The 22,534-nt window shown below is 41.8% G+C and overlaps 1 protein-coding gene across 4 annotated transcripts in view; it reads right to left on the bottom strand.

Annotated features, from left to right (window-relative positions):
* The window catches only part of cacna1ha (calcium channel, voltage-dependent, T type, alpha 1H subunit a), a 510,834-nt gene that overhangs the window by 311,188 nt on the left and 177,112 nt on the right, over positions 1-22,534 (bottom strand). For all 4 annotated transcript variants that reach the window (XM_072269033.1, XM_072269034.1, XM_072269032.1 and 1 more), the window contains exon 4: positions 10,715-10,874. In XM_072269033.1, the coding sequence (XP_072125134.1) occupies positions 10,715-10,874 (160 nt within the window). The remainder of the gene's footprint in view (positions 1-10,714; positions 10,875-22,534) is intronic.

Genomic DNA, 22,534 nt, shown 5'->3' with positions numbered 1-22,534 from the left:
ATTTTATGTTGAAAGACTCGAGATATCCGATGACCCTGGGTTACATCACCGATGATGTGTCCCAGAATATCCCAGGATGTATTCCAGCATCACAACCAGAAAGTTTCTACAAATAGTAACATGATAATGAGAAGCCAATTTATTTTGTTTTAACAACGTTGGATGAAGAAGTTTTATTTTTCTGGTCAGTAGGATAACGACGCCAAAACAGTGCATTGTGATCATTTATAGAGTCATAGAACACTACTGCATAGAAACAGGCCCTTTGGCCCATCTATTCTTTGCTGAAGCTTTAGTCTGTCTAGTCCCATCGACCTGCACCCGGACAATACCCCTCCATATCCCTCCCATCCATGAACCTATCCAAATTTGTAGAGTGGTAGAACACTACATTTCCATTACTTCAGACGGTAGTGGGCCCACTATTTAATACCCCACCTGAAAGACAGCATCCTTGATAGTGCATGAACACAAGAGATTCTGCAGATGCTAGAAATATTGAGCAACACACACAAAATACAAGAGGAACTCAGCAAGTCAGGCAGCATCGCTTGACGATAATGAACAGTTGAAGTTTTAAGCTGAGAAGGTTCATGAGGAAGGGAGCAGAAATCATAATTAGAAGGTGGGGAAGAGGAGGGGAGGTGTACAAACTGGCAGGCTATGCATGAGACTAGGTGAGGAGGAAGGTAGGTAGGTGGGGGAGGGGAAATTAAATAAGAATCAGGGAGGGGATGTGTGGAAGAGTAAAGAACTGAAGAAGACAATCAAGTTGGAGAGGACAGTGGACTATGGGAGAAAGGGAAGGAGGAAGGGAAAATCGAGGGAGGTGATGGGCAGCTGAGGAAAAGAAAAGGGGTAAGCAGGGAGTCAGAATGGAGAACGGAAAGATAGTGAATGAGGGAGAGGGCAGAAATCATTGGAAGTTAGCCAGGCCAGCTGGTGAGAGGCTACCCGGACAGAATATCAAATGTTGGTCCTAAGTTTGTCCTTGTCAGGGCAGTAGAGGTAGTCACAGACAGACATGTCAGAAAGGAAATGATATAGGGGCAGAATTAGGCTGTTTGGCCCATTGAGTCTTCAACACCATTCCACCATGGCTGATTGAATATCCCTCTCAACCCCATTCTCCTGCCTTCTTACCATAACCTTTGACACCCTTAATAACTAACAAATTTCACAACCTATGCTGGTGATATTAAACATGATTCTGATACTGATCCTGACTAAGTATCTATCAACCTCTGCTTTAAATATACTCAATAATTTGGCTTTCACAGTAGACAATTTGAGCTGAAGGATCTGTTTTAATGCTATGCCACTCTGTGATATCACACAATTTGATTCTGCTTGACCTCCACAGCCATCTGGCCAAAGAAATTCCTCCTCATCTCTGTTCCAAATGGATGTCCCTCTGCTCTGAGTCTGTGCCCTCTGGTCCTACAGGAAACATCTTCTCCACGTCCACAATGGAGGGATGGGAATGGAAAGTTTCTGATAGAATTTCGTAGAAGAGTACACCACAAGAACAAGCTATACAGGTCACAATGTTGTGCCAAACCAGCTAAAAAGCCAATCAAAAGCATCAAAACACTAATCCCTCCTGCCTACACCATATCAATATCCTCCATCCTGCTTACATCCAAGTGCCTATCCCCAAACGTCTCTTAAAAGCCTCTAATGTATTTACCTTTACCACAATACCAGGCAGCACATTCCAGGCATCACCACTCTTTGAGTAAAATCTTACCCCTCACATCCTCCTTGAATATACCCCCTCCCACCTTCAATGCATGCCCTCTGGTATTAGATATTTCAACACTAGGAAACAGATGCTCTCTGTTCACTCTATCTATGCCTCTTATAATCTTGTAAACCTCTATCAGATCAGCCTCCAGCTCGCCAGAGAAAGCAACCCAAGTTTATCCAGCCTCTCGTGATAGTCTATGCCGTCTAAACCAGGCAGCATCCTGGTGAAGCTCTTCTGCACCCTCTCCAAAGCCTCAACATCCTTCCTAGATGGGGTGACCAGATCTGTGTACAATACTCTGGATGTGGTCTAATCAGAATTTTATAAAGTTGCAACATAACCTCCTGGCTTTTGAACTCAATGCCTCGACTAACAAAATCAAGCATTCCATAAGCCTTCTTAACCTTATTGACCTGTGTAGCTATCTTCAACAAGCTATGAACTTGGATGCCAAGACTTCTCTGCTCAGCAACATTGTTAAAGATCTTGCCCTTAACAGTATACTGTCTCCTTGCTTTTGTCCTACCAAGGTGCAACACCTCACATTCATCTGGGTTAAACTCTACCGGCCATTTCTCAGCCCATATCTGCAACTGATCTATATCATGCTGTATTCTCTGCCAGTAGTCTACACTATCCACAACTCCATCAGTATTGGTATCATCTGCAAATTTGCTAACCCACCCATCTACATTTTCTTCTAGGTCATTTATATACATTACAAACAGCAGAGGTCCCATCATAAATCCCTGCAGAACTCCACTAATTACAGACCTCCATCTCGAATAAGTGCCTTCAGCAATTACCCTCTGTCTCCTCTGCGCAAGCCAGTTCTGAATGCAAGCAGCAAATTTGCCATCGATCCCATGCACTTTAATCTTCTTGATTAGCCTCCCATGAGGGACTTTGTCAAGTACCTTACTAAAATCCATGTAGACAACATCCACCTCCCTACCTTCATCAATCACTCTTGTCACCTTGTCTCTCTCTCACTCTTCACCTTGATAGTGCAGCTTTTTCTCAGAAACTAATGGCAACAAAGATTGATTTTTTTAATCCAGACACTGATGACAGAATGGTTTACTGCATGAGTCAGAACTCGGATAAACTTGGGTGTCAGTCTACGTCCTGTCCCAAATCCTAGCTATGCTTCACCACAGTAAGATTCCAAACATCTTTTCATCGTGCTTACTAATGAAAAAAAAAATAACATTTATGATCTTATAAGATGGACCATTTCTTTCTAGTAGGAGAATGTACTCAAATTAAGTATAATTAATAGGATGAAAGATACCCATCCCTCTTAAACATCCCTCTGAATCGCGCAGTATGAAGATAGATAGGTCAGCCAGCAGAGATGCAGGAATATGCTTTACAAGGAATGTCCGATGGATAACACAAGATTAGTCAATCATGACACTGATTAAAAGGTATAATTACAACCCATCCTGGCAAGTGCACTATCTCTGATTGTATAATTAGCACATGTCACCAAATTCAACATATCCTTCTCTGTTATTTAAAATGAAGGATAGTTAGAATGAGAGAGAAAATACTCTGAATGTACATATATCCTTGGCAATGTTTATATCTTGGTTAAATTAAAAGACACTTGATTTCATAAAAGTTTTGTTTTGTCCTTGTGCCATTCTGGACTAAAGTCCCTCAAAGTGCAATGAACTTAACACACTCAAATGTTAATATTATTATCAGCAGAGTGACACTCGATGCATCGGCTTAGCGCTCATTTGTTCCACTATTTTGACAAGGTGCTGAGCTTATATTAAGCATTCTTTTTCTGATACCATCAGCAGACAACTCTAACGCTTCTACTCCTGAGCAGGAGGTTAGTTATACGAGGAAGAAACAATCATTTCAAATTTCACAGAGATTTCTCACAGCGATGATGCGAATGTGTATTTATCTGTGAGCTCCACCTGATCAAAGATACAGCAGCTCCACTGCACTGCAGACAGCTCCCTAACTCTGACTGGCTGACATCATCACGGTGCAGAGGATCTGATAGTTTACTTGTGCCAATGACCTAAAGTCATACTCTGAACTTGACCATTAATTAAAAACCCTTTATTCAATGTACCATCACTGCCTATAGTACTCCTTGGTACTGGTCATCCACTGATAAGCAGGCTTTAAGCATTGAGCTGGAAACCACTGAGCACAGGCTTAGACTTCCACGTCACGTGTGTGACTCTCAGGTTATCTACACTATGCCAGGGAGGCCTAACATAGAGTTTGGACAGGCAGCACTGACTTTCTGGCTATTATCCTCTGATCCCTCTCGTTAACAAGCTGTTTTCAGCCACAGAACTGCCGCTCACTGTATGTTTTTCGCATCATTCTCTGTAAACTCTAGAGACTGGTATGTATGAAAATTCCAGGTGTTCAGCAGTTTCTGAGATACTCAAACCACCCCATCTGGCACCAACAATCATTCCACGGTCAAAGTCACTTAGATCACATTTCTTCCCCCTTCTGATGTTTGGGCTGAACAGCAAATGAACCTCTTGACCACGTCTGCATGCTTTTAGGCCTTGAGTTGCTGCCACATGATCGGATGATTAGATATTTACATTAACGAGCAGGTGTACGGGTGTGCCAATAATGTGGCCACTGAGTGTACTTTTACAGAGAACCGTAACATTCTCTGTAATTTTACAGTCACAGAGAAAGTGCAGGCAGGCAAATGTTGAAGAAGATTGTGACTTATTGCACAAGAGTTCTGTTCGAGCATCTTACAACAGTGGGAAAGAAGCTGCCTAGTGGTACGAACTTTCAAGCCTTTGAATCTTCTGCCTGAAGAAAGGGAGGGGAAGAGAGAATGATCGGGATGGGAAGGGTCTTTGATTATGTTGGCTGCTTTCTGGAGTCAGCAGGAAATGTAGACAAAGTCAGTGGGGGGAAGTTGGCTTTTTTTATAGAACATGGAACATTACTGCACAGTACAGCCCTGTCAGCTACGATGTGCCGATATTTTAATCTACTCCAAGGTCAATTTAACACTTTCCTTTTATCCAAGTGCCTATCTAAGAGTCTCTTAAATGTCTCTAATGTATTTGCAACTACTACCACCCTGGAAGTGTGTTCCATGCACCCACTGTGTAAAAAAAAACTACCCCGTCATTCTCCCATGCCTCCCTCTAACCAGCTTAAGATCAAGCCCCGTCGTGTTAGCCATGTCCATTCCAGGGGGGAAGTCTCTGGCTGTCCACTTAATCAATGCCTCTTGCCATTTTGGGCACCATGGTAGCCCAGCAGTTAGCGTGACAGTATTACAACCCAGGGTGCCAGAGTTCAGAGTTCAGGTATCCACTGTAAGGAGTTTGTGCGTTCCTTCCCATGTGCACGTAGGGTTTCCCTGGGTGCTCCAGCTTCCACCCACAGTCCTAGGGACACACTGGTTAGGTTAATTGGTCACTGTAAATTGTCCCGTGATGAGGTTAGGGTTCATCAACTTTATTGGGGCAGAACTGCTCAAAGGGCTGGAAGGGCCCACTTTGTGCTGTATTGCTATATAAAGAAATAAATAAATCTTGAGCACATCTTATCAAGTCTCCTCTCGTTCTTTTCCTCCCACTTTAAACAATTCAGCAGAAGTAACCTAGCCTCGACATGTTGGGGTCTGGCAGATAGATGATGGTTACTATTTCCAGTAGATGGTCAACAAGAATATAAACACCAATGTTTCAATGTAACCTGAACAATAACGAAGGCGTTTACTGATGAATGTTTAAAACATCCACTGATGATGGATGGCCCCATTAAGAGGTTTCTAATGCGAGTCTGGCTTATTTTGAAGAACTGCTATGCTAGTGATTTTTCATTCCTATATGGGTCTCTGGTTTTACCATTTGCCCTCAGAATTTTTTTGCATTCCCTGCAGTCTGGTCATCCCAAATAAGGGTTACATTAAACACTCAGAACCCAAGTACAAACAGGTCTGGTGACATCTCAAAGTAAACAAAGCGCATGAAGCAGAAAATTAGGATCCTGGTTAATGTATTAACTATAGCTGACGAAAATCAATGCATTACTGTAAGTTCCAGCAACTAGTGCTAAAACCTGATCTCCTTAGTGATTCAATCTTAATTTCAATCTATGAGCACTCAGAAAAACTTGGGAGGAAAATCTGGGACTGCTGAGCAAGAGTCCTACCAAGGACAGAAGTAAATTTATAGCAAATTCACTGAAAATCAATTTCCCCTGAGGTTTCCTGGATAGGCTGATGATATTGGCTTCATAAAACAAAAATATCAACCCAGGACTTTCAAAGAGAAATTTGGTTAAACTTTAGAGTAAAATTTTACCATCTAAGTACATATTTTTCAGTGTAATTGCCAGAGTCAATTTTTCTTCACAGTAATCTCAAAGGAATAAATGTTTCTTATATAACACACAAAATAGTTTAAGACAAGAGCTGGAAACTTTAAACACAAGAGATTCTGCAGATGCTGGAAGTCTTGAGCAACATGCACAAAACAATGGAGGAACTCAACAAGCCATGCAGTATTTCTTTGGGATTAAATAGTTAATGTTTCAGTTCTAGACTCTTCATCAGGCCTGGAAAGAAAGCGGGGAAGAAGCCAGAACAAGAAGGTGAGAGGAGGAGAAGGAGTACAAACTGGCAGATGACAGGGAGACCAGGTGAGGGGGTAAAGCTGGGGGAGGGGAGATTATGATGACTATTCACTCCTGGCCTGTAGGCCACTTGGCTGTTTGCTAAGCTTGCTTTCTAAACACAGCTGTCACTTGTAAGATCATATTGTTGTAAGTAAACTTCCAGTGTTGGCGCATAGCCAAGTGGTTAAGGTGTCGGTCTAGTGATCTGAAGGTTGCTAGTTCGAGCCTCAGCTGAGGCAGCGTGTTGTGCCCTTGAGCAAGGCACTTAACCACACATTGCTCTGTGACAACACCGGTGCTGAGCTGTATCAGCCCTACTGCCCTTCCCTTGGACAACATCAGTGGCGTGGAGAGGGAAGACTTGCAGCATAGGCAACTGCCGGTCTTCCATACAACCTTGCCCAGGCCTGCGCTCTGGAAACCTTCCAAGGCACAAATCCATGGTCTCACAAGACTAATGGATGCCTATTATTATTATTAAAAGTAAACTTCCAACTATATTGCTTTGTTTAATTTCTGGTCATAAGGGAAGTCAGTTTTCAGTTCTTAAATGTAAATGGTAAACAGTAATCAGCTTGAAAAGCTCTCTCTATAGAACAAGTTTGAAAATAGCTCTATAGATAGAAGATACTGTCTGTAAAGAGACACATCACCTGCTTTTTACAACTTGAGAAGCAGGATAAGACAATGGATTACAGAATTGGAGTTGTTTCAAACAGACAGGCTGACTCATAAGTTGCTTAGTTTGAGGAAACTTGCAGAACAGATGGATAATATCATTTAGCATATCAATATCTGATGTGTTTATAGTTGGAAGGGTTTTATGTGCTCAAAGAAGTTAGATTCACAGCATTTACAGTCTCAATGGTGGCTAGCTAAGGTCTAAGTCTCCAAAAGACGCTTTCAGTCCATTTATGTTAAAAGGATATCTGAAGAAATATCATACGTGTGTGAAGTCAGCCAACTGGGAGAAAAAGGCTATAAATGTAGAGAGCAGTTCAGGCTTATTAGGAGTGTGTAAGGAACATCAAGAAGAAACATGGATGAAACTAGAACCTATTCACTAAACTAGAATCTATTCTTCCTGCTCCAGTTCCTGTGATGGATGATTTGTTGTTTGCATTGTGGTCTGACTTTTTAGTTTATAGGAATTGCGGGGCCATGTTAGCATAGCAGTTAGTACTAGGGGCATCAGAGGTTGAAGTTCAATTCCAGCATCTTCTGTAGCAAATTTGTACATTCCTTCTTGTGAGTGTGTGGGTTTTTCTCCAGGTGCTCTGGTTTTCTCCCACAGCCCAAAGACAAAAGTTAATTGGTTATTGTAAATTGTCCTGTGATTAGGTTAGGTTTAAATCGAGTGTTGTCAGGGGTTGCTGAGTGGTAGAGCTCAAAGGGACGCAGGGCCTATTCCGCACTGCATCTCTAAATAAAAGATACAAATAAATACCTGTGTTTTGGAAAACCTTAATCCTTGTGTTTGAGAAATCCTTTATGCTTAAGAAATGCTTTGTGCTTTATGTTCAGGAAATAGTTTGTAAGTGTCATATTGAAGCAATTACCAAGAAGGCACGACAGCAGCTATATTCCATTAGGAGCTTGAGGAGAATTAGAATGTCACCAAAGACATTCGCAAATTTCTACAGATGTACCATGGATAGCATTCTAACTGGTTGCATCAATATCTGGTTTGGAGAGACCACTGCACATTGCTGTAATAGCATAATCACTAAGACGAAGTAGTTGATTGTAGACTTCAGGAAGGGGAAGTTGGGAGAACACACCAGTCAGTCAGTCAAGGGTCAGCAGTGGAAAGGGTGAGCAACTTCAAGTTTCTTGGGTGTCAGTATCTCAGAACATCAATCCTGGGCCCAACACATTGACGTAACCATGAAGAAAGCATGCCAGAAGCTGCCCTTCATTAGGATTTTGAGGAGATTTGGTATGTCACCAAAGACTGGAGCAATTTTCTACACATGTACTGTGGAGAGCATTCTGACTGGTTGTGACAGTGCTTGGTATGCCAATGCCCAGAAACAAATTGGAAAAAGCTGCAGACCATCGAGGGCATCTTCAAAAGATGGTGCCACAAGAAGCTGGCAGATTTCTGAAAGGTCTATGAACCCATGAACACTATTTCATTATTTTGCTCACTCTCTGCACCTCTTTTTATTTTTTATATATTTCTTATATTAACTTAGAATAATCTTTTATGTCTTGCACTTTACTGCTACTGAAAACAACAAATGTCACAACATACAGTAAGTCAGAGATAAAATGCTCTGATTCTGGTTCTGGAAGTAAGCATTTTCTATCCTCTCATTCCACTTACTTGCACTGGTTGTGTTCAATTTCAAGCTCTTGCATTTTTCAGAGCTCAAAGTAATATTCTACAAGTAACACTCACAACACGCTGGAGGAACTCAGCAGGTCAGGCAGCATCCATGGAAAAGATCAGTCGACATTTCGGGCCGGAACCCTTCGTCAGGAATGAAGAGGGAAGGGGCAGAGGCCCTATTAAGAAGGTGGGGGGAGGCTGGGAAGGAGAAGGCTGGTAGGTTCTAGGTGAAAAACCAGTAAGGGGAAAGATAAAGGGGTAGGGGAGGGGAAGCAGGGAGGTGATAGGCAGGAAAGGTGAAGAAGGAATAGGGAAAAACACAATGGGTAGTAGAAGGAGGCGGAACCATGAGGGAGGTGGTAGGCAGCTGGGGGAGGGAGCAGAGTGACATAGGGATAGGGGAAGGGAGGGGGAGGGAATTACCAGAAGATCTTTTCCACGGATGCTGCCGGACCTGCTGAGTTCCTCCAGCGTGTTGTGAGTGTTGCTTTGACCCCAGTATCTGCAGATTATTTTGTGTTTAATATTCTACAAGTGCAGAGGTATCATCTTGGAGCTGCAAGAGTAAAGGAATGAATAGCTCTCTGCAATATTTGCAATGATCAAGTCCAGAATCCTTTACAATGGAAGATGAAGTTCTCATTTAATCTGGTAAAAATAGCCCTCCACATACTGTGAAAAGCACCTCATTACAAGTGCAGGTCCACAGTACATTGCTCTTACAGATTCTTTAACAGGTTATTGGGTTTCACTGAAAAAATACTCATCCAAATCAGACACGGCTTCCTATGTATTTTGTTTAGAAAATACAGCACACATAGCTAGGGTGCGTAAGACTTTTGCACAGTACTGTAGCAATTTTATGTATTGCACTGTACTGCTGCCACAAAAAGAAATTCATGACATATATGAGCGATGATAAACATGTCACAACCACGGATTCGGCAGCGCAGTAGATATAGCAATTGCGCTTGTGAAGTTGCACGTCAGCTAATTATATTTAATCGTGACAGCATTTAACTCCATACTTGTCATCATAGTGCTTGTCGACACTTGGACAGAGCACAGCAATGCTTCACTGCCTGTTTGCTGTCGGCCTTCCCTGAGAAATTGGACTTTCGGGTCAACTGACTCTGATACTCGTTTAATATTTAGATTTTCTTTTCAGCTGCAGTATAGGCTTTGTTTTCCATTGGAGAGTTTTAGTTAACGGCCCTGTTTGGCCTAGCATTTATTGTTTTATTTTCCCTTTAACACTGTTCACATTGAAGTTTTGTGAACTATCGACCTGCTTCAGTGCCTCTCACTACGCGCTTCGGCCATATCCGAACCTGGTAACAAAACCTGATTCTGATATGGGTCTCTATTGTGGACTGAGAGTTTGAAGGGGACAGGGAGAGGGGGATCATGTTTGGGCAAAGGGGAAGGAAGAGGGGAAGGAACGGGAAGCACCAGAAAGATATTCTGTAATGATCAGTTGTTTGGAATCAAATGATCTTGCCTTGTCTCTCAGGGCTGGGTGTGTTTGCACCTGTGCCATTCCTATTCCTTTCCCCAGCACGCCTTCTCTGCCACCTATCCCACACCACTCCTGTAGTGCTCCACTCTCGCCATTCCAAACATCCTTTGTTCTCACTCGATTTACAAACTCACTCTCAATTCCATCCTGACAAGTTTAGTACCTTGCAAAAGTCTTAGGCACTTTAGCTATATATACGTGCATAAAGTACACAGTATTTTATCATAGATTATTTTAGGATCAAGAATCAACCTTATTTGCTATATATATATATATATATATATATACACACATCTATTAGGAATTTACTATTACATATAAATGCATATGGCAAATAAAGTTTTATGCATGTGATTCTGCAACAGGGCCAACGATTTTAGAACACTGTCATCCACTTCACGTTAGAAATTCAAAACTTCTTACAAGAACAATGCTGCCTGCAGGTTTAAGTGACTTTAGAGAGATGACTTACATTGCAAAGCTGTCTTCGTAAAAACATCTGTTCCTCAGCAGTCCAGCCCAGAGCTGCACTCCGACAATCCCAAATATAAAGAAGACAAAAAAACAAAGGAGAAGAACATTGCCTAACATAGGCAGAGTATCTAATAGCAAAGTCACTAGTATCCTCATACCTGTAAAATATAGAAATGCAAACACACAATTAGTATTAAGCATAACATGATCTAAAATTAACAGTCACTTTCATGACAAATGTAACTCCTTTTCATTTTCTTCCAGTTTTGTCAATGTTGACCAAGTCTGCTCTATGAAAAATGTCAATATGTGCTGATCTATAGTTCTATGATAATTAATCTATCGAAATAGATATTTAGTTATTATAACAGATATTACCCTTCAACTATCAGTCTCCTGAACCAGCATGGATAACCTCATTCACCTCAACACTGAACTGATTCCACAAACTCACTTTCAGGGACTCTACAATTCATGTTCTCAGTATTACTTATTTATTATTTTTTGTATTTTCAAAGTTTGTCTTTTACAGATTGGTTGTTTGTCAGTCTTTGTTTGTGTGCACTTTTTCATTGATTCTATCAATTTCTTTGTTCCTGCAACTCGCGGCAAGAAAATAAATGCCAGGGTCGTATATATTGACATTTAAATGTTTTGATAATGAATTTAATTTGAACTTTAAATGCATAATTAATTTCAAAGCCAATTTGAACTTTGAAATATGATTGCAATCTAAAAAGGACAATGAAATGCTGGCCAACATTTTGCAGGACCAGTTCAAAAGTTAACAATTGCTTGCTAAAGTTGGACATCCCAGCATTCATACTCAGTCTCAATTTCAATGCGAATGTAAATTCATTTTATTTCAAGTAAACTAATCTTTCTGTTAAAATAAAACAGAAAGGAATTCACTCAAGATTATCATCATAATCTGATTGTATGTTGTAATAGACCTCAATATATGTAAGTCATATTACAAAGGATTATATATAATTTGCAGACTACCAGCTAGATCTGCTGCACTGTGAGTATGTCCCTGGATGATATATTTCAGTGCAAAGTGATCCAAGAATTCATCCCATTTAAAAAATAAACTATTTTATGATAGAAACAGCCCATAATTTATTCGGTCATGTGATGCTATCATTTTCAATTCTAAAGCCATTAGCCATCACCACTGCTCTGTTCAAGGCACTAAGCAATATACTTAATCCCAGGCTTCTCGATCTACATATCTCACTTTCTATTTGTTCCAACAAAAGTAGATGAGAAGAGAGGAGGGCACCAAATATCTGTAAAGTGGATAAGGACATGTCGAGAGAAGGCAAGAGGAATCAAATGGGACACATAATGTGAAACAAATGTAATTTGGTTAATTTTATGGGATAAATAAAAAAAAAGAATACTTTTTCTCATCAAATGTATGTTGATATTGATGCTTCTTTGTCTGCAGGACTTGTATGTGTCCAGGACAGGGAAATGGGCAGGAAAAATCATGGCAGAACCACCCAACCAGCAAACTGCCCTTTCCAAAAACTCCCTTTTGGAAAGTGCTATGGGGCTATTAAAACAGAAGCTTCACACCATTTTGAAAGTTTCTTCCCCCAGGCGGTTAATCTGATCAACCATACTAGACAGCAACCCCCACCACCCTCCATCTATGACCTCAGTCACTGCACTGCACTGTAAACACTTTAAACCACTTTTTGATAACAATGCTGTGCACATTGTAGATAGATGTTGGTATTTATGTACTTATGCATATTTTATTCCATATCCCTACTTTAACCGTGAAGCTTAGGAGAAGCTGACGCTTACGGCGACTCCTTCGCTTGCATCTTTGGAAACAGCTGTGTTTCTGTCTTTAATATCTCTATTTTTCCCTTTCAGCGTTCTTTTGAAGACCCTGACCTGGAGTTACATGCTGACTTCGGTTCTTTGCGGCAATGGGACCCGGTCTCAGGACTGGCCATTATTCAACATATCAAGGACATGGCCTAGAAGACTAGCACACCTTTAAGGTTCCGGGATTTCGTGGCTCTGGAGGTGGGTGGACTTGAGGTTGGTGCCTCCGCAGATCGGTGTGATGTGGGCGACAGAAGATTGAAAGCAACAAGTTGACTGCTAGCTGTGTGCCCAGAGACCCAAGATCTTTGGGCACAGAGCTTGGAAAAAGTAATGCAACGGACTTTTAACATCGTAAATCAGCGAGTTGTTTGTTACGTCTCCCCTCTCGCTGTGAAATGGGGATACCTCTTTCTCCCTTATTAGGGAGAATGAGAACCTGTGGTATGTCAAATTACTGGGTGAATAAGTCTTTAGGGTACTGCAAGTCTGTGCCTTTATTGATGCTTTGCTGCACGCTTGAATGCTTGGTGGGGAGTGCCGATGCTTTTTTTGCTGGTGGGGGAGGGGGTATCGTTGCTTTGCTGCTGCATACGCATGGAAGAGGGGAACGGGGGGGGTTGCTTTGGGGTTCTAACATTTAACTGTCATTCATTCTTTAGGGCACTCCTCTGTTTTTGTGGACGGTTGCGAAGAAAAAGAACTTCAGTACGTATACATTTCTCTGGCATTAAATATACCTTTTGTTTTTATAATTGTTGAAAGTTGCTGCTTTATGCTGCCTGTCACATCAATGCATTGCAGCAGATTTCTAATACAAGTGAATGTATATGGAGAATATAGTTGACCTTTGATCCCTGACGTACAGTGGAATCTATGTGCTGTGGTTCACGAAACATATAGTTCAATGGATCAGAAATGAGAGAAAAGGACTGGTGGTATTTTGTGTCAGAGGGCTGGAAGCAGGGTTGAGCAAATCTTGCTGCAATTCCACACAATTTTTGTGCAAAACCACACCTAAATTGTCACATGCAATTATTTTTTTTGTATTCTAGTTAAGGTAAATGCGTGTATTTCTGGTCACCACACTACAGAAAGGGTGTGACTAAGCTGGAGCAGCTAAAGAAAAGATTCACAAGGACGTTGGATACCTGGATTGGAGGGTTTGAGTTATCAGAAGTGATTGGATAAGCTAAATCTGTTTCCTTGGAGCGAAAGAGACTGGGAGGTGACATGATAGAGGTACATAAAATTATAAGAGGCACTGTTACCTCTAAGCTGTGTGGGTGCTCAGCCATGAAGTAATGGAAGTGCTCCCGCACACATAGCCTTTGGAGCTGCGCAGCTGGAATTTTCTTTTATATACTGTTAATACAAGTTTAAAGTTATGCTAATATAATTTTGAAATCTATGTTAATATAATTGTGGTACCCTGTAATTAATTATGCATTAATGAATATAATTCAGAAGTTTTCTAAATAATAAACATAGCACAACCTTTACTTTGAAACATTTCAGAGCTTCAACACGCTTACATTGTCAGTGTTTCAAGTTACAACACTGCTACAAATTGTAACAATAAACACAGAATGGAGGTTGGTAGCTCATTGTTAAGAAACCGCCGGCCCACTGAACGGCGGTACAGTTTAAAATGCTGCACAGTTTTCAGGCTGTGTAAAAATTTCCTGCTCAAAGCCATGATCCATGTAGCCATTTAAAAAAAATTAGAGGGAACATTGGTAGATATCGAGAAATTAGAGGGGACTTTGGTGGATATAGAGAATAGAGAGTTTCTGATGCCTTCCCCACAGTTCATTAAATCATACTTTCATTCATTTACTGATGATATTATCTCTCAAGTTAGCACTTTATTTTCCCATGTACCAAAGACCATGGGTTTAGAGTGAGGGAAAGGAGGTACAGGGGAGGACTGAGGGGTAAATTTTTCACACAGAAAGGGGACAAATAATATTTAGAATAAGCAGCCATAAAAGGTGGTGGAAGCAGGAACAGTAATAAAATTTAAAGGGCATTTTAACAGTTATACACACATGCGGGGGACACAGAGATATAGAATTTATACAGATAAACAGTGTTAGGAGAGATAGGCATGAAATGCTCTCTGTTTCTTATTCAAACCATTGAACTTGAATAAGCATGACCTCACTATGTGAAAATCTTTTTATACTTTTCATTTCTGCCTGTTCTGCTCCTCTCCCTTACTAGATATTCCATTATTTTCCTCCCACTGATGTTACGCTGCAGGGGTCTTTTATAACCAATTGTTACTGTATGCCTCTATTCATCTATGGAGTTGTATGAATGTATAGTTCATTCTTTCTTTCTAATAAGATATAAATTTGCCTGCATGCTACTGAGGAACTTTTTAAAAGTCTCCCATTGTTCTACAGCATTTTATCATTCCATTTTTTTCCCAGTTCCTCAGAACCTGCATTTTTTCAATCCATTAAGCAGGCTTTTGTCATGCCTACATTATATCCTTCTGCATCAGTATAAAGAGTTAATCATTTAGACCGGAGAGGAAAATAAACTTCTTTATAGTATTTTTATCTTCGCACTGTACATCTGCTGCAAATCAATGAATTTCATGTCAACTACACTCAGTGGCCACTCTATTAGGTACCTCCTCCTCAGGTTCATGGTCTTCTGTTGCAGTAGCACATCCATTTCAAAGTTCGATGAGTCGAGCATTCAGAGATCCTCTTCTGCACACCACTGCTGAAACACGTTGTCAGTGAGTTATTGTCACCTTCCTGTCGGCTTGAATCAGTCTGGCCATTCTCCTCTGACCTCTCTCATTTTCGCCTACGAAACTGTCGCTCTCTGGATGTTTTTTGGGGGATTTTTTTGCACCATTCACTGGAAACTGTATGTTGTGAATGTTTATATGCACAGTCACTTTGTAAACATTTCACCAAGTCAACCAGCTGCACATGTTCTAACAATCCAACATACCTCCTTGGGACTTTCTACATACTTTGCATTATCCAGGATAGAAGTAAAGAACACACGCATAGCCACCTACATTTGTTGGAGATACATTCCAGAGGGAACTAATAATGTTGCCACTGAGTATATGTTTGTGGTCTTCTCTGACCTTTCTCAGACCCATTGAACTGCCACTCACGAGAATTTTTTTTTTGTTTCTCGCACCATTTTCTGTACACACTAGAGACAGTCATGCATGAAAATCCCAGGAAATCAGCAGTTTCTGAGATACTCAGAGTTACTTAGATCACATTTTTCCCCCATCTGATGTTTGTTCCGAACAACAACTGAACCTCTTGACCATGTCTGCATGCTCTTATGCATAAAGTTGCTACCACATGATTGGCTGATTAGCTTTTGCATTAACAAGCAGGTGTACCTACTAAAGTGGACACTGAATGTACATCAATAGCAATTTGATTCTGATAAAGCTCTTATGAATCTCATATCAGTGCCACTGCTACCTACCAACCTATCACCACAAAACCGATGTACAACTTGAACAGCCCAACTTCAAGTCAATGCAACAGGCAACAAGACTTGCTTAATGTCGGTTTTGATTTAATGAGTCACACTTATAAGGATCCAGTAGGTTTCTTGCAATATCATGTCATTATCATAAATTGGCACTGCTCCATTTCAAACTGTCTTCCTCTCACCAAGCCTCATGAGAATTTGCTGAAGAATTCAGTCAAACCCAAGATGGCACTGGTGATATATGGCAACATTTTATAGACAGCTGACGAAACTACTAGATATGCTACTAGATATATTTCTTTTAGAATATGATCACTGCAATCCACGGCCTGTAACTTCCCTTTGGAAGGCGTGCTTTGGAACGGTCTGATGATCTGGTGTTTTTACAGTCTCCTGAGCAATTCAGCGAACTGGACTCTCGAGAATGCCATGGCGGCCATTGCTGGGGAGGACTGCAGGCCGGATTGAGCAGGAAACAAACCGATGTTTAGCCAGTCTAAGCTACAAGGCCAGGAGTGGAGGGCAAGCCAATGTTCAGCTGAATTCTCCATGTCAGCCCAGATCCCTCATTTGAGCATGTCCCGTCTCCCTCGCTTCTCACTGGCTGGTGTACAAGCCTTGGGTCTACACTACCACATTTGGGAGTAGTTCCTGGCCCGCAGCCATCAAGCTCCTGGACCAGATTCACTCACAACAGCTGTGTACTCAGTTCTGGACACTCTGCGGTTCATGTTCTGTGCATTATTTACTTAATTTTTTTTTCCATTGTTTGCACAAGTTGTTCTTTTTTAGCACTTTGGATGTTTAATGGTCTTTGATGTGTGCGGATTTTTGTGTGTTCTATTGTCTCTCTGTTTTGTAGCTGCCTGTAAGATGAACCTCAAGGTTATATATGGCAGACAGACTTCGATAATAAATTCACTTCGAACTTTGAAACCCAAGCATTGGAACATAACAAATAGAAGCAGATGAAAGCCAATTGCCCCTTGTCTCTGCTCTGCCACCTGATAAGATCAATCCTGATCTTGCACATCAGCACATTTTTCTTGCACTAGCACCATATTCTGAATCTGAATGTCTAAACGTTTACCTATCTCCATCAGGAACAGACACATGAACAGAGCATCCATAACACTTGAGAAGAGAATTCTGAAGATTCAATATGCTCCAGATCAGGGGTTCCCAACTTTTTTAATGCCATGGACCCCCAGGTTGAGAACCCCTGCTCTAGATGAAGAAATTTCCCAGAATCTCTGCTCCTCGTGGCTGGTCCTTTATTTCGAGACCATGAGTCCTAGTTGTACATGAAATATCATCCTTTACATCTACAATGCAAGGCTCCATAAGAATTCTGAACATTTATGCTTGACTAATCTTCTGGAATTTTTTGATGATGTAACTATGAAAATGGACAAAGGAGAGCCAGTGGATGTAGTGTACCTGTTCTTTCAGAAGCCTCTGATAAGGTCCCACATAGGAGATTAGTGGGAAAAATTAGAGCATACGGTACTGGGGGTAGGGTACTGACATGGATAGAAAATTGGTTGGCAGACAGGAAACAAAAAGTAGGGATTAACGGGTCCCTTTCAGAATGGCAGGCGGTGACTAGTGGGGTACCACAAGGCTCAGTGTTGGGACCGCAGCTATTTACAATATACATTAATGATTTAGATGAGGGGATTAAAAGTAACATCAGCAAATTTGCAGATGACACAAAGCTGGGTGGCAGTGTGAAATGTGCGGAAGATGTCGTGATAATGCAGGATGACTTGGACAGGTTGGGTGAGTGGGCAGATGCATGGCAGATGCAGTTTAATGTGGATAAATGTGAGGTTATCCACTTTGGTGGCAAGAACAGGAAGACAGATTACTATCTGAATGGTGTCAAGTTAGGGAAAGGAGAAGTACAATGAGATCTAGGTGTCCTTGTTCATCAGTCACTGAAAATAAGCATGCAGGTACAGCAGGCAGTGAAGAAAGCTAATGGCATGTTGGCCTTCATAACAAGGGGAATTGAGTATAGGAGCAAAGAGGTCCTTCTGCGGTTGTACAGGGCCCTGGTGAGACCACACCTGGAGTACCGTGTACAGTTTTGGTCTCCAAATTTGAGGAAGGACATTCTTGTTATTGAGGGAGTGCAGCGTAGGTTCACGAGGTTAATCCACGGGATGGCAGGACTGTCATATGTTGAAAAATTGGAGCGACTGGGCTTGTATACACTGGAATTTAGAAGACTGAGAGGGGATCTTATTGAAACATTTTAGATTATTAAGGGATTGGACACGCTAGAGGCAGGAAACATGTTCCCGATGTTGGGGGAGTCCAGAACCAGAGGCCACAATTTGAGAATAAGGGGTAGACCATTTAGAATGGAGTTGATGAAAAACTTTTTCACCCAGAGAGTTGTGGATCTGTGGAATGCTCTGCCCCAGAAGGCAGTGGAGGCCAATTCTCTGGCTGCTTTCAAGAAAGAGTTAGATAGAGCTCTTAATGATAGCGGAGTCAAGGGATATGGGGAGAAGGCAGGAACGGGGTACTGATTGTGGATGATCAGCCATTATCACAGTGAATGGCGGTGCTGGCTTGAAAGGCCGAATGGCCTACTCCTGCACCTAATGTCTATTGTCTATTGAAACATCCTTTCAATCTTCTAAATGCTGCTTTGCTTCTCCTCATAGAACAAACCCACCAGATCAGATGCAGGAGACATCTTCCTGATGGAAGTAGAGTCCAAGTCCAGGAATCACCATCTCTGGTCAATAAATAATTTAATATTGACATGAGGAGAAACTTCTTCCCACAAGAGAATGGTGGAACCTGTGAAATCCTCTATTACAGAGTACAGTTGAAGTCAAATTGTTAAGTAATGATTAAAAATAAGATTTAATGGTCACTTGTACATCAAAATATATAGCAAAATGCAAAATAGAAATTTGCATCAAATCACTACAGTGTGGATTGTGTTGGGGGCAGGTGTCATCACAGCTCCAGTGCCCACGTAGTAGTAGTGCGATCACTCATGTTGAGAGTGATGTTCTGCCGCAGGGGCTGTTCCCTTAACGGAGAATGTCTGTACTTGACTTTGTTTAACGTGGGGAGGCTGATGCACAGGCAGCCACCACACGGTCCTTGATAGATCGGGTTTAGGTTTTAGTGGCATGGAATGCAAGACAACTTCAGCCTTTCTCCACTTCCACTGCCATTTGTGATGTGTCATCATCTTCCATTAGCTCCACCGTTAAGTCTTGGTTGGATCACTCTTCATCTGGAACCTCCCCCTGGACCGCACCACCATGGGTGACATGACCAGGAGCTCATCTCCAGACGGCATCACCCTTGGGGTCTCCAGAACTTGATGATCCTTGCGGAATCCAACGTACCATCCCAAAACCTAACCGTACATCTTTGGAATGTGGGAGGAAATCGTAGCAGCGGGAGGAAACGCAGGGGTTACGAGGAAAACGTACAAACTCCTTACAGGCAGTGGTAGGAATCAAACCCTGATTTGGTGATCACTGACTGCTGCTGTAGAGCAATTGCATAACTGCTATGTTACTATGTCGCCAACAGGAGTTAGAAATGGTTATTAGAGCTAGAGGAAATAAGACAAGACAAAGGAGCAGAAGTTGGCCATTCAGCCCATCGAGTCTGCTCCACCATTTTATCATGAGCTGATCCATTCTCCCATTTAGTCCCACTCCTCTGCCTTCTCACCATAACCTTTGATGCCCTGGCTACTCAGATACCTATCAACCTCTGACTTAAATACACCCAATGACTCGGCCTCCACTGCCACCTGTGGCAACAAATTCCATAGATTCACCACCCTCTGGCTAAAAAAATTTCTTCACATCTCTGCTCTGAATGGGCAACACAGAGAAACTGAAGCTAAAAGCAGCTCACTGGAGGAATTCTATCAAAACACTCGCCTCCATAGTATCCAGGACATCTTCATGGAACAATCCCTCAAAAAGTTGTTGTCCATCATTCAGGACCCCCATCACCCAGATCATGCCTTGTTCTCAATGCTACCATCAGAAGGGAGGTAAAGAAGCTTGAAGACACATATTCAACGATTCAGGAACAGCTTCTTCCTACCCCCCCCTCCGCTCCGCCATCCAGTTTCTGGACCTATGAACACTCCCTTACCATTTTTTAATGTCTTTTTTTTTTGCACTATTGAACTTAACTACTTTATATAAATATGTACATATATTTACAGTAACTTGCATTTTTTTCTCTCCCTATTCTCTGGGATGTGATGTTGAGGCTCTATAAGGCGCTGGTGAGACCTCACTTGGAGTATTGTGGGCAGTTTTGGGCTCCTTACTTAAAAAAGGATGTGCTGACGTTGGAGAGGGTTCAGAGGAGATTCACTAGAATGATTCCAGAAATGAGAGGGTTAACATATGAGGAACGTTTGTCCGCTCTTGGACTGTATTCCTTGGAGTTTAGAAGAATGAGTGGGGACCTCATAGAAACATTTCGGATGTTGAAAGGTATGGACAGAGTGGATGTGGCAAAATTGTTTCCCATGATGGGGGAGTCTAGTACGAGAGGGCATGACTTAAGGATTGAAGGGCACCCATTCAGAACAGAGATGCAAAGAAATTTTTTTAGTCAGAGGGTGGTGAATCTATGGAATTTGTTGCCACGGGCGGCAGTGGAGGCCAAGTCATTGGGTGTATTTAAGGCAGAGATTGATAGGTATCTGAGTAGCCAAGGCATCGAAGGTTATGGTGAGAGGGTGGGGGAGTGGGACTAAATGGAAGAATGGATCAGCTCATGATACAATGGCGGAGCAGACTTGATGGGCCGAATGGCCAACTTCTGCTCCTTTGTCCTATGGTCCTGTGGTCTTATGGTCTATTATTATGTATTTCATTGACCTGCTGCCGCAAACTCAACAAATTTCACACCACATGCCAATGATATCAAACCCGATTCTGATTCCAAATTCAGCGATTTGTGTAGCATCTGTGGGGGTTGCTGGGGTGTTGGGGTGGGGGGTGGAACTTGGTGTTTCGGGACATAACCTTACATTGGGACAGAGAGTGGAGAGGGAAGAAAACATAAAAATAGAGAGGGGAGGCAGAGGGCTGAGACGGTGGCCAGATAGACCGAGGGGGAGTGAAGGAGGGTGGGCAGACAAAGAAAAGATTTTAAAAGGTGATAACGATTAGATTTATTTATTTGTCACATGTACACTACATCACAACACAGAGTGAAGTTAGGGAGTATTGTGCTGCGTCATCTGCAAGTGTCACCACACTTCCACCACCAGATGAAACCACGGGTGAGGGAGAGCGGTGGTGTTGGTAGAAGGAGGCAGGTGGGTGATAGGTGGAAGCAAACAGGGGATTGAGGCAGATGAGGAGAGGAGTTTGAAGAGGGAGCTGCTGGAGGGTGATGAGCACAGATCCGATTGTGGAATACAGTGCAGAGCAAAGCAAGTCTGAAGAGTTCCGGCCCTGCCCCCGGTTCCATCTCCTGTGATTCAACCAGTAGCACTGCGGTCAACACAATAATATGCTTCAGTCAGAAGAGCTGGCTCTCCCCTAACATTGAACTGTCTGCGAGGCAGACTGAACTGTCCAGCTCACCACTCTCATGCAGAGGAATCAAAACTTAATTTCAATGAGGAGTGCAAACTCTCTGAGAAGAGAAAGCTGTTATCACAGACGACTAAACTAAACCGAAATCCCGCTCTTGAGCTGAAAGTAATTCATCACTTTATCATTCAGTAACCTTAGGTTCTCTGAGAAAACAAAAGCAAATGGTATTTGATCACTTTGAACTCCAGCTTAAGGAGACAAGGAATAAGAGATCCTGCCTTTTGCAGTCAAAACATGACAAAAGCAAACAAAATGTTCTAATACTCATTATTTATATATGATTTATTTCACTGTTGTGCTGCGCTGTATAAAAGATTACAGACTGGAATGGTATCAGGACTCTTATTTGCTTTTAAATGATTAATCCCAGCCCTCCACACTGCCCTCAAACTGACCTGATGTTCACACAGACAAAAAGTGAGCAGACTTAATGTTATTCAGAAAAATAATTGGTACCTGATTCAACAGGAAAAGGAGCCCTTAATATTTTACTATGTGAAGGAACACAAATCTACCATTTACCTGAAGGAACATTCACCTTTTCAGATGAAAATTCTCTAATACTGGTCTTAATTTGCTCTTTCAAGAAATACTTATGCATGAAATGAGCTGACATTTATAAAGATGAATCACAAGTTTGCAATTGAGATTCTTCAAGGGCAGCGACCCTCTGAATGCTGTCAGGAAAATAGCTATAAACAATTCAAGATACACATTAGATAAGGACTTGAAAATCCCGATGGCTTCTTCCTGATGCAAGTATCAAGGAAGAAATGCTGTCTATCACTGACTTGAAGGCTCAAAAGGGTGAGGAGAAACAGTGGGTGTTCTTGGAAGATTCTTATGGGAACCTTTGGATAAACATCTTGGCA

This window comes from Mobula birostris, chromosome 9 (genome assembly GCF_030028105.1).
Source record: "Mobula birostris isolate sMobBir1 chromosome 9, sMobBir1.hap1, whole genome shotgun sequence".
NCBI lineage: Eukaryota > Metazoa > Chordata > Chondrichthyes > Myliobatiformes > Myliobatidae > Mobula > Mobula birostris.
The sequence above is the reverse complement of the archived record's forward strand: the minus strand, read 5'-3'. Positions and strand labels throughout refer to the sequence as shown.